Below are 17,660 nucleotides of genomic sequence, written 5' to 3'. Positions count from 1 at the left end.
AACAAATAAAACATAGTCGAAATTACCGTTTTATCAATGTATGATTATGAACCGGCTGCAACAGTTCTTGAGTCAATAGTACACTCACAGATCCGTGGACAGCAAAGCAGCTCTCGAGTCAACAGTACATTGAGTCACTCACAGCAGTTCTCAAGTTAACAGTACACTGAACAGAGAATCACCTCTTTCAGAGGTGTTCGCCATACTGAGAACCGATAAGTTACTGACATAGAGCATGCATGTGTTTAAGGGGTGAAATGGATGTTACTGGTGTTATTTTGCAGAACAGCATAAAGTATAACAAATAAAACATACTGGAAATATATTTATGACTTCATTGTGTTACCGTTTTATCAATGTATGATGATGATCCGGTCGCAACAGTTCGAGTCAACAGTACACTCACTGATCCAGGGACAGCACAGCAGCTCTTGAGTCAACAGTACATTTAATCGTTTGCAGCAGTTCTTAAGTCAACAGTACACTGATCCCAGAACAGCAGCTCTTGCATCAACAGTACATTCATTGAGTTGTTCGAAGATGTTCTCAAGTCACCAGTACATTGAACTGTAAATCGCCTCTTTTGGACATAATTTTGAGAACTGATCCCTAGACAGCAGCTCTCGAGTCAACAGTACACCGAGTAATTTGCAGCAGTTCTCGAGTCAACAGTACACTTATCCAGGACAGCAGCTCTTACGTCAACAGCACACTGATCTGGGGACAGCAGTTCGCAAGTCACCAGTACACTCAACTGAGAAGCACCTCTTTCGGACATAATACTGAGAACCGCTGATTAGTGAGGTGCTGATGAGCATGCGTGAACCAAGCACTTGAAGGAGGGTGTGAAACATTTCAATTGAGAAATGTAAATTAGTTTTACTATTGAGTAATGAGCATGCAAATTTTATTAGAAGTTGTTATGTGCTGTATAATTTCTGAAGACTAGTTTAATCACTTTATATGCTTTAGAAATGTAGAACATCTGCATTTGTATATAAGTGCCAGTACTGGGTGCTTTAGGTGCAAAACTTTTAATGTAGGATGTATTATAAGGTCACTGAAAGAAACAATGACAATAAACACCCTTATTATTCTACGACACGGGGGTATTAGCATTTTGTACAGTGCCGTCATTCGGTTATTGTTGGAGTCCAGCAAACCAACAGACAAGGATCTGCTTTTATTGGTGGAACACGGAAGCTTATCAGACCAATATGTGTGCATTAATTCTCTAAAAACCTGCAGAGAACATTTTATAAAAATCAAACTTTCACCATTTATTTTTCTGAATAATAAATATATAAAAATGTGATAGCCTTTATGTAGACTAGTTTATTTGTACATTGTTACCCTAATGCCATCATTATTGATTTCTTTCTAAGCTTTGGGTTTCAATCTTTTTTGTTTTCCATTTTTATTAATTCACATTGTTCATTTCAATATTTTCAATACATTTATTTTAGTTTTCTTAAACTACGTTAACCAAGTTATTATTTATATATAAATAATAATATATATATGAGGTTTGAGGTGGTTTGGGCATCTGGTAATGATGCCCCCTGGCAGCCTCCCTAGGGAGGTGTTTCAGGCACGTCCAGCTGGAAGGAGGCCTCGGGGAAGACCCAGGATTAGGTGGAGAGATTACATCTCCAAACTGGCCTGGGAACGCCTCGGGGTCCCCCAGTCAGAGCTGGTTAATGTGGCTCGGGATAGGGAAGTTTGGGGCCCCCTGCTGGAGCAGCTGCCCCCACGACCCGACTTCGGATAAGCGGTTGAAGATGGATGGATGGATGGATATATATATATATATTTATACTTAAATATCTTATATTGAAACCGTTCTTGGTAACGTTTGTGAATAAAATAAAATACACTGTAACGAAGTTCAATGGAAAGGAGGAGGCAAGAACCGGCTTAACAATATAAATAATTGTTTAATGATTACTGTAACTTAAACAAAAGGACAAACACATGCCGGGCATTATCTTGATCAGCCTAATTATGGGCCAGGTGTGCAGAATTACGGCTCGGACCTCCGCCCTGCCACATTCGTCCCTCGTTCTCTCAGGCCAGGAAGCCCCCGGCATGACGTATACCCCACCCCTTATCCGACCCCGGCTTCCTGGATCTGGGAGGGGACAAGGGGAGGGAAAGAGAGAAACAAATAATTTACTCGCCCGATTCTCCGATACGCTGTAGCCTGGTCCTCGGCCACTCCTCCATCCTCTAGTGGATGACAGCCATGCCTCCCCGGGTGGATCGGAGGCAGTCCTCCGGCCACTGGCAGACAGAACTCCCTGCCGCGTTTTCGGTAGATGAAAGGGGTCTACCCCGCCCCTGGCAGTGGTCCTGACTGATCCAGGTGGTCGGCTAGGAGCCCCTCCTCCCCTCGTAGTTGGCTGCTGTTCCTCCGATCTCTACTACGGCGCATCCCTCCTCCTTCCCGGGTTGCGGCACTGCCCTGCCACATACACCTCATACGTGTTATTTTTAATATGCATTTTAATTTATGACTAATCGAACACTCGTTTTATTAGGGGTTAGGGTACTCAACTACAAAATTATGAAACTGCTCATCCCTAATATTAATTTGTTTATCACTCCCAAAACTCTGCAGTGTGTACTGAATGTTCCCAGGTATGCTGACGTTGAGGTCAGTAGAACAGCCTCTCAGAGAGGGAATAAAAAACATTCTTGATTACTTTCCTATAAATCTGTGTGAGAAATACTATTTTATTTGAGTCACATACCCAGGTTTGCTGAGCTGCACAGATTGATGACATTATGAACCCTATCAAGCTGTTACGGATTAGGGGGATATGTTTAATATTCTCAGTAAAAAGCCACAACTCCAAAATCCTATTCATTGTGACAGATTGGAACAATACTGAGAAGGGAGGAGAGTACTGTGAGCAGGTGTGAATGCATCTGTGTGGCTTCCCTCAAAAAGAGTGTGAAAAAAGAGTGATAGAGGGGGAGAAAGAGAGAGAGACAGAAAGACAGACAGAATTGAAGCAAAGAGGTGCAAAGTAAGCATGCAGAGATAAAGACAGAAGGCACATCATGAGGGCCGGGATTGTGCCAGTCCCTGTGGATCGAGCCACAGTGATACAGCAGGCACTGCTGTTGCTGTTCATACTGGGATGTGCTAATGACTCAAAAATAAATTAGATTTACTTGCTGTCAGGTTGCACACCAAACCCAGCTAAAACCAAACAATCAGATTGCACACACAAACATTTTCTGGCAATGATTTTGCAATGACTTTGTGTTTTTATACTGAGCTAATGATTGCCATACTGGGGGGGAAAAAAAGCTGGTTTTAAGATTATCTTAAATCTTGTTTAAGCTGCTCTACCAGCCTGACCAAGCTGGTCTCCCAGCAAGAAGAGCTTGGAAGGACAGCCAAGACCTGCAGACCAGTCTGGTTTTGGCTGTTATTTTCAGCAGGGATTTTCCATCCTCAAACCCTCACAGAAAACTTTCTAGGGCAGGATCCAAAATAAACAAATCTTTCTGAAGATATCACACACACACACACACACACACACACACACACACACACACACACACACTTTCAACCTCTCATCCACTGAGGGATTGTTCAAGTTAATGATATAACAACACAGTACAAAGATATAAACAAAAGTAGCCAGACACAAGATCATTTCACGGTTGAGAATGAGAAAAAGAGAGAGAGTGGTGTCGAAGACAGTTAACACAATACACTATAACCTAACTTTACAAACACAATCCAAGATCACACTGTAAATCTGTGAATTATTCATGAAAGCCTGGAAAATGGACAACTGGAAAAACTTAAAACAAAGAAAATCTATGAAACAAAATGAGGAAATATATAAAATACTACACAATTTCTAGGTCAGTAATCAAATGTGACATTAACCAAGTAAACTCTTTTGTACAAAAGGTCAGATTTCTATGCATCCACAAAATCACATTGCTTTGAGCTTGACCTCAAAATTAAGCTCTAAAACATCTGGTATTTCAGACAAACACACAAAGGAAAACTCAATGACCTTCATAGAATGAGAAGTTAAATAGGACTAATCCAATGTTTGGGAGAAAGTCATGCAATGTATCAACAGCAAAACAAATAATAAAGTGGCTACCTGTAAATAGCCACTTCACACTGCTATTAGGGATTATAGATCAATTATAGTCCGTTTTCATGGCAGAAAGCTTAATTTGTCCTAAATCTGCATTCTGTTTAATAATTTGAAAAATTATGGAATTTTGACTGTCATGACAAAACTAATGTGCTATTTTTATAAACATTTTTCATTGCTTACTCTCGTGCAAATCCCTCATTTAAATGTGGGAGTGAATCTGTTAAATTACCATTTAAAACGTTTTAAATGACAATGGTTTTTAACTTAATTTCATAAAAGACAGAGGGTACTGTTTTTTAATCAACTCTTGATACCAAATGTATGGTAATTAAAAATTATAATATTTATTTGCACACTCTCGGATGTAGAATTCTCAATAAAATAAAACGTTATGTAGTGACACTGAATTCCTGTAAGTCAGTGAAAATATGCAATCATCACTCATGTGGAACTTCTGATCCGAGCTGATAAACAGATTGTAGAGTTAATTAAATCAAATTAAATGTAGTTTTATTTTTAAAGTTGTGTAATATTTCAAAGATAAAATACTTGAAAAAATAAATATTAAAACCTCCTATCCCAGTTTTATAAGCAGAGACAACCACGTAAACCAATTGTAGGTCGATTTATCTAAAAAGGGTAAACACGTTCCCACTGGGGTGCTTTCGAACACTAATCTGAGCAGCCCCATACAACAACATTGACATTAACCATTGGCGTGCGTTTATTCAGAAATTTGTCGGAAAACAATGTTTATTTTCACAGTTACATACAGACTTAATTTTTAACAAGAGAATTTCAACTTTCTTTTTTAATCTTTCTAGTTTTAAACTTTTCATTGGAAGCAAAACACTTTGAAGAGGGCTTTACCGACTGCAAATTGCAATTTATCTTGTGGATGGTTCTGTGTGTTGGCAGGACCTTACATCCTCCATTTAAATACCAAATAACTTTCTGAACCCTAAAACAGTATAAATGTTTACATTTACTGACTCTTTTGCCTCTAAGAGAAATTCTCAGCAAGTGCCGACAACTTGATCAGAGGCTACTGCAGGTCAAAGTCTGAACGTAACTGATGAAAGCCAAGCAGAGTGGTGAGGGTGATCTTATGGGAGCCATTACCAAAGCCCAGCTCGATGATTTGTTGTGTTGGAGAATATATGTAAACACAGACATGCTCTCAATGATATCTACATTGCAAAAGGAAATGGAGAGATCAATGGGGTCATGGTCATCTTTTCATCTGCTTCCAAGTCTTTCAACTACTGCCAAAATAATTGGCTGATGCAAATGTAACTTTCATTTCAATGATTTGAGGGCAATTACACCAAAGTCCCTTTATAGCAAATCAGTTCACTATGCAGCCATCATAGGCCCCCTTTTCACATGGTATTATAATGGCTTTCGGGTTATCTGATCATAAGTGGATAATGCTAAATAAAGGCATAAACGGGGTAAGCAAAACATTTTGTGATCAGATCACTCAAACACATTCAGAGGTAATCGAAAGTAGATGTTTGTAGTGTAAATGCTAGAATGTTCAGATATATCACAGAAAATATTAGCATTTACATGGACTTAAAACGTTTGGAATTTGTTCAGACTGAGACAATAATTCATCTTTTTAAAATGTAATTTAAACACTTTAGTCTGAATGAAATTGTACTGATATAAATGCATGTAAACGTATAGTACAAGTGAAAGACCAGCTGCTAACCTGTCAACCATCCACTGGGCTGAAATAAAGGCTTTAAACTTTGCAGTTGAAACTTCCTTGGTATAAAAATTTGGAAAAGCACATCCATGAATGCACAGAACTTCTTAACAGTATACCTAATATCAACACGCAATAACATAGATCAAGACATCCAAAGTTTGCATATTCCACTAAATAACTGAGAATTGTACTCGAAACATCACGTGTGTGCTTTAAATTTAATTCAAGTATATTTAGGAGAAATGGTGCAGCAATTTTTCAAACTTTCTTAACATGCATTTGACGTAATAGCTAGGTATGTGGTCAATTCAGAGATCCTCTCCTCGAAATTTAAGCATAAAGGAGACATGTTTGAGATGCATGTTACTACCAGGTGTAAACAACGATTTGTCACCTGACTACTGGCAATCGAATGGATCTAAATACCAAACGTAAACAGCTCCTTGATAACACCCTCAGGAAACTATTTTCTATTTTGGTAATAGGCATTCAAGTGAAGCTTTTATCTATTTGAACAGGGAAAGACCACGGTCAACAAGCCAGCAATCATGCCTGCCACGGTCAACGAGCCAGCGCCCACACCTGCCACAGTCAACAAGCCAGCGCCCACACCTGCCACGGTCAACGAGCCAGCGCCCAACACCTGCCACGGTCAACGAACCAGTGCCAGTGCCTGCCACAGTCAACAAGCCAATTCCTGGAGCCTCGTCCATCCCAGAGCCAGCACCTGAAGCCTTGTCTGTCCCAGAGCCAGCATCTGAAGCTTCGTCCATCCCAGTGACAGCATCCTCGACCAAGGAGGCCGTTCCCACAGCAGTGTTCACGGCCATCCAGAAGAGGAGAAGGGCTCCTACTCCCCTGTCAATGCCTGTGCTCACGACCACGTAGGTCATTCCCCTCTCACTGCCTGTACTCATTACCATGGAGGTCGTTCCACTGTCACTGCCTGTGCTCATAACCACAGAGGTCATCCCTTGTCATTGCTGTGTTCATGACTATGGAGGTCGTTCCCCTGTCATTGCTGTGTTCATGACCATGGCCTGTCCAGTTCCCCGAGGCAGTCGACAAGCCTGTCTAGTTTCCCAAGTCTGTACAGTTCCTAGAGTCTTCCACGGCTCTGCCCCTCGAGTCGTCGACGGCTCTGCTCTCTGAGTCGTCGACGGCTCTGCTCTCTGAGTCGTCGACGGCTCTGCTCTCTGAGTCGTCGACGGCTCTGCTCTCTGAGTCGTCGACGGCTCTGCTCTCTGAGTCGTCGACGGCTCTGCTCTCTGAGTCGTCGACGGCTCTGCTCTCTGAGTCTTCCACGGCTCCGCCCTCTGAGTCTTCCACGGCTCCGCCCTCTGAGTCTTCCACGGCTCCGCCCTCTGAGTCTTTCACGGCTCCGCCACCTGAGCCTCAATTGCCTGATCCTCCAGCAGCTCTGCCCGCTACACCTCCGGCTCTGCCCTGGAGTCTCAATTCCCTGCTCCTCCTGCAGCTCTGCCCACTTCACCTCTGGGTCTACCCCCCTGAGACTCAAATTCCTGATCCTTCAGCAGCTCCACCTGCTCCACCTCCGGCTCCATCTGCTGCACCTCCAATGGCTTAGCCTCCTCCAGCTCTGCACGGAACCCTTGCCTCCTGCAGCTCCATCTCCTAAGCCTGGCTGCTCTTCCCTACCTTCAGCGGCCCATCTCCATAGCCTCTGCCAGTTCCATCCTGGTCTCTTGATTCTCCGCCAGTTCTGGCCTCCTTGGCCAACGGACTGTCCACCTGATCTGCCCTGGTCTCCTGACCGTCTGCCTGATCTGAACTGGCCTGCTTGGTCTCCTGGTTTATGTCAGTCTTCAGACTCCCTGTTCACTTCGCCTTGGCTGCCTGGTCCCTTTTGCCCTCCTGTTTCTCCTGTGCTTTCTTGGACTGTCAGTTCCATGATGTCCTGCTCCGCCTATGAACAATTTGGTGTTATGTCTAGGAGCGCCAGGAGTCACTCCTTAAAGGGGGGCTATGTTACACCTAGGACATTTGCCCTAGCGGCCAACAATCTTGTCTTGTCATGTGATATCCTGTTTCCCTCATGTTCATGTGTCTCGTTCTCATTGGTTCATTGTCTTGTTAACTTGTTATCAGTTCTGTTCTGATATTGGTTCCTGTTTAATACTCTTGTTATCTTGTTATTAGTTTAGTCTTGTCATTGGATGCCTTTGCCAGGTGTTTTCCTTAACCGAGGTCCTTGCTCTATGTGGTCATTAAAAATCCCAGAACACTTCTTGAAAAGAGTAGGGGTATAACCCCAGCGTCCTGGCCAAATTCCCCCCATTGGCCCATATCAATCATGGCTTCCTAATAATCCCCATCCTTTAATTGGCTGTATCACTCTACTCTCTCCTCTCCTCCAATAGCTAGTGTGTGGTGAGTGTACTGGCGCACTATGGCTACCGTTGCATCATCCAGGTGGATGCTGCACATAGGTGGTGGTTGAGGAGAGTACCCTGTTCACTGTGTAAAGCACTTTGAGTGTAGTATCAGAAAAGCACTATATAAATGCAACATTCATTCATTCATAATACTAGATATAAACAAGGCCTTGATAACACCCTCAGGGAACTATTTCTATGTTGGTAATAGGCATTCAAGTAAAGCTTCTATCTACTTGAACAGGAAAAGTCCGTAATCAAAACTCTGTCAAAGTAACATCTCAGTAACATATTTCAAAACAGCAATACAATCTGACAACAACTGTTACCTGGTACCATAAATTGTACTTCAGCTCAAATCACAACTGGGACACATTTATACAAATGTGCATTTTTATAAAATTTTCAGCTAATGCACATGCACATTTTAACATGTAAATATATGCACATGCACATTTTTACATGTAAATATACTTTCAAAAATGCTTTTGTCTCTTTTAATGAAAAGGCAGTACTTCCATTTCTAAAGCTGTCATATGAAACTTTACAATTTCTTTTTCTTTCATTTTTCTAAAGTGGTCTGTCTCCTCCCAATTCTAATGACTCTGATTACATCAAAAAGGTGTACAAAAATAACAATGCTTCAATAGGTGCCTGTGAGGGACCGAGCAGTCAAGGAATGAGGGCCATGACAAAAACGGTTTCCCAAAATAGTCTTAATTAATCAGACCAAAATAATTCAAATAGAAACAAAAATAAAGTCCAAATAACCTAAATCCATGTTCAGGCCAATAAAAGAGGTCAACAGAACAAAACTAAACTCCAATAACGGAATATGAGAGAACTGAACTAACCTTCTAAATGAAACAACTGGGACACATTTATACAAACGGACTAGTCCACATTAACACACAAGGGGAAAACAGAAAACACAAACTTCAAATACAATTACAAAATTCATAACAAGGCCAGTTAAAGAATTAGAATAAAATTAAATGCATATCTTGAAGAAATAAACAAAGAAAGAAAACCAACAAATTAGAAATGAAAATCCACAACACAACCACCCCATTTCCCCACAGTCAATCTGCTGGTTGGTAGCGGCAAGCGGAACTAAAGCAGCGGTTGAAGCGCCATGCCAGTCCTTAAAACACTCGGACCACGAATCCGCAAACTCGCCAACCACTATTCACAGCCAACAGCTCCAGCCATCCACTCCTCAGCACCACAGCGGTAACTTAAACTCGTTTAAACTCATTAAAAATGCAATATTAATAAAAGTATATGCCATACACCATAAACTAGAATGTGTGCATTCCAACTAGTCAATGATGCACCAGAACTTAAATACCTAAATATTATTACCATATACCTATGATATGAATACAGAGACCCTTAAGATAATGAAAATAAGAAGCTCAAACAATGTGCCAGATAAATTAAAGAAAGCATACACATGTACGTATATGTGCACCTGTGTGTGGTATGTATGTGCGAGTGTGTGGTATGTATGTGCGCGTGTGTACCGCTCATTGTGTGGCTGCCTCGTGGGCCATCACAGTGCCTATCATGCATTTCTGACATCTTTATAAACATGTCTGAAGTTCGCCCTATAGCTGCTGTGATGGTGAATCATGCATTTGTGCAGTCATTCTGGAATAAGTGTTTTTCACAGGAACAGACCCTTCTACAGGAAGCAAACCTGAATCATGATTATCAGACACATTTAGCAGGAATCATAATTCAGAATAGTGTACTCGCTTGCCTGTGCCAGAGGCAGAGGGAGGCAGGAAAAGGAAGAAATAAACAATGCTTTTGTGGAGAAAATAATCCGGCCTGTGTGACTGCATTCTCTTCATCATTCATCAAGTACTGGCACTTGTGTGATGGAAAAAAGCTTGCAAAGCAGGGAAAGAAATAACAGTGAAAGCCTGTCATTGTGAGGTTGCAACCCAAATGAAGCTACTGTAAATGAGAAGATATTTTGTTGCAATCTCAGCAAATTAGATACTGTTAGATGTTTGAAGAAATAGTTCACCAAAAGAAAAGAATAATAAAAACAATTATTTACTCATCCTCATGTCATTCCAAATCCATAAGCGTTTATTTTTCTGTGCAAAACAAATGAAGACGTTTTTAAAGAAATGTTATGCAGTTCTTGCCATACAACACTTTATAGTGACCATGTCTGTCAAGCATCCAAAATGCACTGAATTAAATATAAGTGAATTTACATATGTGCATGACATATTTATACATTATTGCACTATGGGAGTCCTGAAGGCAGTTTCATTTTTCCATATGGTAAATGGAGGGTAAAAACTGTTCTTGTGTCTGGTTGTCCTGGCGCCGAGTGCTCTGTAGCGCCGGCCAGAGGGCAACAGTTCAAAATGGGAGTGGGCAGGGTGTGTGGGGTCCAGAGTGATTCTACCTTCACATTTCCTCACTTTTTGTAGAGGAACAGGTCTTGGAGGGTGGGCAGGGGGGTGCCAATAATCCTCTCAGCAGTCCTGATTCCTGGTGACTGAACCAAACCAGACAGTTATAGATGTACACAGGACCGACTCAATGACGGCTGAGTAGAACTGTGTCAGCAGCTCCAGTGGCAGCTTGATCTTCCTCAGCCGGTGATGGAAGTACAACCTCTGCTGAGCCTTCTTCAAAATGGAGTCTATGTGGGTGTCCCACTTCAGGTCCTGAGAGATGGTACTGTAGAGCCCATGAACCTGAATGAGTCCTGATTTCTCCTGAAGTCCACCATCATCTCCATTGTTTTGTGCATGTTCAGCTCAAGGTTGTTGTGACCGCACCAGACAGCCAGCTGTTCAACCACAAGCTGCCTGCTTGCTACCTGCTGCCTATCTGTCAGAAAGCTGTTGATCCAACGACAGATTATGGTTGGCATGGAGAGCTGGGTCAGTTTGGTTGAGAGAAGATCAGGCATTATGGTATCAAAGGCTGAACTGAAGTCCACAAATAGGATCCGTGCATAAGTCCCAGGTTGTCGAGGTGTAGCAGGATATAATGCAGTCCCATGCTGACAGAATCATCCACAGACCTGTTTGCTTACTAAGCAAACCGAAGGGGGTCTAGCAGCAGTCCATTGATGTCCTTCATGTAGGCCAAAACCAGTCTCTCAAATGACTTCATGACCACATACGTGACAGTGACAGGTCTGTAGTCATTAAGTCCAGTATACCATTTTTGATGGTACGATTATTGTCTGATTAAACAAATCATGATTTCACGATATTTACAATTATATGCAAATGTACCTATTATGCAACAAAAAAAACCTCCACAAACCTATCACAACTTCATCACATCACAAACTATCACAAGTTTTATTGCAGCATTCGTTAGGACATGCAGTTAACATATATATTCCTACTTTTAACTGAAAACAAGTTGAAAACAAGTAGGTAAGTTTTTGCAATGTTCTCTATCTGCCCTCCGACACCAAAACGTACTGTACCTTTTTAACAAAAATGTATACCCTTTCAATAAATACAAATAAAATAAAATATAAATAAAAAATAAATAACCAAAAAAAATTAATCACAGCACTTTTACGCTCACTGAAATCTTATTTAAGTAGGTAAAACTATTTGGAGGCATCGCATTCACAATACAAAGCTGAACCCATCCTCTTAAAATAAACAACTCTTCGGATTTACACAGTTTCCATTCAGTGTTTGACTTTACCAAAAGGTAAGTAGTACACTACTATAATATTTACTGTGTTTGTAAAATTATTACCTTCATCTGGACATGAATCTCTGGATGGTGATCCCTCAGGTGCAGGAACATATTAGAGGTTTTCACCACTTTTTTGCTGGCACTTTTCGTCTGCACGTTTTGCATACTGGATACAACTCCGGTGTCATTTTTTAGATAGACAAAATGCTCCCAAATAGCTAATTTAATTAGCTTTTTTGGTGGATACAACTCCGGGAGATTGTGTTGTTCTGCCATGATTCCATTTTGAGAGTTTTCACGTGTGCTGAAAAATCACGTTCTGCACGTGCCCCGCCTTACCTAGACAATCACCTTGTGAACTCTGTTACCATAGTAACAGCCTCACAGACCAGCCAGTAAGAGGGCAGAACACACACGCAGCACAAGTAGTTAGACCCACACCGAAAGACAAATTTTCAGTGTTTTTTCCGGTTTTTAGCCATAGCTTCCAAATTCTTACAGTTTAATAACTGTGACCATTTTAATCGTGGTTAATTGTGAAATCGGTTAATCACGACATACCTTGTCCAGTGATGTGTGTTTTTTTAAGGACCAGAATGATGGTGGAGCGTTATAAGCAGCAGGGAAATTCATCCTGCTCCAGTGATCTATTGAAGATCTGTGTGAAGATGGGGTCCAGTTGGTCAGCTCAGACATTCAGACAGGAAGGTGAAACACTGTCTGGGCCTGAAGCTTTCCTCGTCTGTTGTTGCCAGAACACCTGGCACACATCCTCCTCACAGACCATAAGTGCAGGTTGAGTAGCAGGAGGGGGGTTCCAGGAGGTGTTTGTGTATGTGTGAAGTGAAGATAAGAGTGGGGGATGGGTGTGAGACCGGGCTTTTCAAACCTACAGTAAAACATGTTCAGTGCATCAGCCATTTGTTGATTCTCTACAGAACGAGGGGTAGGTTTCTAATACTTGGTAATGATTTTCAGGCCTTTCCACACAGGTGCAGGATGAAAAGTGGGTTTTTTTTTCCAGCTTTTCCGAGTAGCTTCTTTTAGCCACTCTGATTCCTTAGTGTGTTTCTGGCCTGTTTATAAAATTTTGTATCCCCACTTCTGCAAGTATCCTCTTTGGCATGACAATGCTGTCTGGGTTTTCCTGTAAATCATTGGTTTATCATAATTGAATGATAAAAATGTCCTATAAGGGATACACATATTCTCACAGAAACTGATATATGATGCCACAGTATCTGTGAGCTCATCCAGGTCTGTGGCTGCAGCTTCAAAAACACTCCAATCAGTGCAGTCAAAGCAGGCTTGTAGTTCCAACTACTTCATTAATCCATTCTTTACAGTTCTTACTACAGGCTTAGCTGATTTTAGTCTCTGTTTGTAGGTCAGTAGAAGATGAACCACCCAGTGATCATCCTTTACAATGGTGTGGCAGTGGTCCAGTATATTTCTTTCTCTGGTGGGGCATGTGATGTGTTGCTTGTATTTGGCAGTTCACAGGTGAGGTTAGCTTTATTATAATCTCCCAGAATAAGAGAGTCCAGGTGTTGTTGCTCAGTGTCTGTAATGTGATCAGCCACCTGTTGCAACTGCGTTCACGCATGCTTGTGGCGTGATGTACAAACTCACCAGTATAAATGAGAAAAACTCCTGCAGCGAGTAGAAAGGCTTTAAGTTGATGAAGAGCACTTCTAAATTAGGACAGGACATATTCTTCAATGCTGTTACATCTGTACACCAACGCCCGTTAATGTAAACGCATGTTCCACCATGCCTCATTTTCCCTGATGATTTCGCAACATGATCCTCTCTGAACAGCTGGAAGCCCGGCAGGTGTAGCACGCTGTCCGGGATGGCTTCAAAAAAGAGAAGTCCTTATTTGATTGAGTGAGCAGAAGCAGTTCTTCCATTTTGTTGGCAAGGGAGCAGACCTTTGCCAGATTAATGGGGGATCTGTCTAACCCTAATGTCTCATCTAAACCATGCCCTTTCAGTCTATACACGGGGAACTTAACCCTCCTCCTCCTTATGGAGACAACACCACACTCGTTTTCCTGTGCATGTGCAGCTGAAGAAAGTGAGTAAAGTAAAATGGAGTGCTTCCCTCATATTTTTCTTCTTTCAAAGTCAATCCTTCTATCTCATATACAACATCAAAAATATTCTACTTTACTTGTGAACTCATGGCAAAGACAAACATCCTCAGATACTGCATGGGTACAAGCATCACAAGGATATTCGCAAACATGATTCAATGCAGTGTAAATCTATACAGTAGAGCAGGACAGCATGTACTGTAGATATTAAAAATGATTCATATCACAGAGAAGTTGGTTTCCCACTGAAATACCTGTGAGTGTAGATATGATCTCAATGGAAAAAGATTTAATCAAAATTGCTAGAGTAGGGTTATGTTATGCACAAACTGGTAAAGTAGAGCCAGAATAATGAAATCAGACCACATAAAAAATGGAATAGAATACAATCTTACATTGGTATCGAGTGTTTCATTGAGGTTAAATGTGCTTGAAAAAAAAACAGCTTAAGCGCAACAACCTTGGAGGTGAACTGACATTACCTCATTCTTACATCATGAATATTTCATACACCAATTTTGACTGCACTGCACAAAAGATAATGTTTTTTTATCTGTATTGGCTTGTACAACTCCTAATCACACATTGAAAATATGAACATGTTTTTACTACCAGAACTAGAGAGCAAACATGTAGGTTAGTTTGGTTGGTATGCAAGTCACAGGGAACTTTACAAGGTCATAATAATGTAACTTTTTTTTATAAACACTGACCTTTGACCTGTGCACCTCTCCCTCATCATCCTCCCCACCGACGCCCAGGATCTTGCGTGTCTTGAGCCGGCTCACCAGATCGGTCTGACTGTGTTTCTTCATTAGAGGAGGATGAGATTTAGAAGCCATTCCAACAGTCTACAGAAAATGAAAGATCACATCAGATTTGTCTCCACAAGTTCCTGCATGTACTGTAAATATGAGAGGCCACAATGCCCACACCCACTTCTGTGCACCGCTTCTATGGGAGAAGCTCAATCTGAATGCATCCATGTCACAGTGGATCTATTTCTGGATCCAAGTATAATTTACCCTGCATCTTAGCAAGGAACACTACAACAATTTTCCAGCTGCAAGTAATTTTTCTGTTCATACTGAATACAAAATGCTGCACAATGTGACACAATCAAAGCTGATGTTTGATGATTAAGGTGGTTGTGTGGAGTGAGCATTTGGACCAATGAGACTTCACTGTGGGCAGGGCTACCCAGCAGGACAGGCAGAAATAGGCTTTGTTCACAGACAGTGGACACAAATCAGATTTGATTTTCAAATCCAATCTTTGGCACTGATTGTTCCCAGAGTATTTTTGCAAGTTGTAAAATCAGATAAAATCAGAGAGTCAAAATCCGATGTATCTACACGTATATTGGTTGCAACAGTAATGATGTAAGCATCAGCCTCTCTACTATATGAGGAAAGAGTGAGTGAAAATTAGTGTTCGGACCAGCTCCAAGCAATATTTCACACTGTGTATGACAATACATATGCGCCACATCTCGAATAAAAAAAAAACTACTTAAAATCTGAACTGACCGTTTACATTTTTTTTTTTCCACATATGGATGCGGTCCAGTTAAGGTTTGTAGATATGGGCTTTTAGGTGGTTATTGCTGCTCAGACTATGAAATACTAAACAGATTTGAGTCAGATACACCAAATATATTTATTATTGCTGCCTATCTGAACAAAACCACAGAAACAAGGGAGGCCAACAAAATGTCATGTTGCTCATCGCAACTGCACCTGGTTAGGACAAAAGCTCACATTTACATCAACAAGATCTTTTGTTCGCTTGTTGCTTTATAGTTTTGCATCCGGTTAGGACACTGTGTTACTGGAATGAGGAAATGTTTAATGTCAGATGTAGAAAGGGCCATAGACAGTCCCCTGCCATGTACTGCTTAGCCTGCAGGAATATGATATCTCAGTCTAATAAGAAGTCCCAGGTATCCTCTCGAGTGTAAAAGGACATAGAGATTGTCTTTCAATGCATGTATGGATGTCACCTGCTTTCATGTGCTGAACAGCAGAAGCACAAACACCAAGATCTCCCTCAGCAGAGGGAGAGAGGAGTTCGGTGTCACAATCGATGAGGATGAAATGCGTGCACAGAGTCTGGAGTAGTTCAGGCAGCTGCAAGAGCAAAAGAGAGGAGAAGATTTTAAAGTGAGTAAAGTTATCAGCACTGTACTGCTGGCAAGTACATTACTTTGGCAAGATGCCAAATAATATTAAAAAGTAAAAGTACCACCACATTTTGAATGAAGAACATAAGACAATTTTAAATAAAATTAAAACATAAATTAATTAATAAATCATCCACTGCAACACTTTCTGATTACAATCTTTTTTTTTTTTTTTGCCAGATCGACAAACTAACTTTCCAAAGCCAACTGATGAAATGTAGCCATTCACTGGTAAAAAGTATAATTGAAGTTTACTGTGAATAATAAGGCTATGAATCGGAAATAATGCTTAAAAGCTGTCTGCAAGAAGTATCCGTTTGTACTTAACTGTTTAAAACTGCATCAAACAGACCAAACAACATTTAACTTTAAACAGAACATACACACAGTTAGTGATAGAACAATACAGTATATTGTCAAGGCAGATTAATCAGACAATATTAGGCCATTTTCATCATTAAAGGTATAGTTTACCCGAAAACGAAAATTATCTCATCATTTACTCACCATTATGCCATCCCAGATGTATATTACTTTCTTTCATCTTCAGAGCATGATGATTTTTGGAAGAATATTTCAGCTCTGTTGGACCATACAATGCAAGTGAATGGGTGCCAAAATGTTAACGCTCCAAAAAGCACATAAAAAGCATCATAAAAATATCCAGTGTTTTAATCCATGTCTTCAGAATTGAAATGATAAGTGTGGGTGAGAAACAGATCAATATTTAAGTCTCTTTTTGCTAGGAATCCTTCATCATGCCCAGTAGGAACCGATATGCATGAAGAACGTGAATCACCAAAAACACAAAAAGAACAAAGTGAAAGTGAAATTTTGGAGTGGAGATTGACTGAGCAGGGAGGAGAATTTATAGTAAAAAGAACTTAAATATTGATCCATTTCTTATCCACACCAATCATATTGCTTCTGAAGATACTGATTTAACCACTGGTGTCTTATGGATTACTTTTATGCTACCTTATGTGATTTTTGGAGCTTCAAAATATTACATCTTGCATTACATCTTACTTACATCTATTTACTTGCATTGTATGGACATACAGAGCCGAAATATTCTTCTAAAAATCTTCATTGAGTTCAGCAGATGAAAGAAAGTCATACACATCTGGGATGGCATGAGGGTGAACAAATGATGAGAGAATAAACATTTTTGGTTGAACTAATACTTAGCAGAAGTGTTCATTCCGGTGTCATTTAAAAATTCAAAGACGGATTTTGTCAGTGGGTAATTTTTTCAAATATTTTAGTCCATTTTGTACTAATATTGCAAAAATGAAGTGTTTATTTAAAGGAATAGGTCTCCCGAAAATGAAAATTCTGTTATAATTGACTCGCCATTCATGTAGTGAATCCCCCTTGGTCGTTCTTTCTTTATGCAGAACACAAAAGTAGTTGCAATAAATTCTTTAT

General features: G+C 40.6%; 1 protein-coding gene across 2 annotated transcripts in view; it reads right to left on the bottom strand.

Annotated features, from left to right (window-relative positions):
• The window catches only part of LOC127623422 (tumor protein p53-inducible protein 11-like), an 83,352-nt gene that overhangs the window by 9,243 nt on the left and 56,449 nt on the right, over window positions 1-17,660 (bottom strand). Inside the window, exons 2-3 of one of the 2 annotated variants that reach the window (XM_052097884.1) lie at window positions 16,050-16,176; window positions 14,761-14,898 (exon numbers count right to left, since the gene is read on the bottom strand). In XM_052097884.1, the coding sequence (XP_051953844.1) occupies window positions 14,761-14,889 (129 nt within the window). In that variant the 5' untranslated portion in view covers window positions 14,890-14,898; window positions 16,050-16,176. Of the gene's footprint in view, window positions 1-14,760; window positions 14,899-14,986; window positions 15,127-16,049; window positions 16,177-17,660 lie in introns of those variants that run through there. The other variant, XM_052097885.1, reaches the window with a different exon arrangement.

The sequence above is a fragment of the Xyrauchen texanus genome, chromosome 29, assembly GCF_025860055.1.
Source record: "Xyrauchen texanus isolate HMW12.3.18 chromosome 29, RBS_HiC_50CHRs, whole genome shotgun sequence".
Taxonomy (NCBI): Eukaryota; Metazoa; Chordata; class Actinopteri; order Cypriniformes; family Catostomidae; genus Xyrauchen; species Xyrauchen texanus.
Note: the sequence above shows the minus strand (reverse complement) of the source record. Positions and strands in the feature narration are given on the sequence as shown.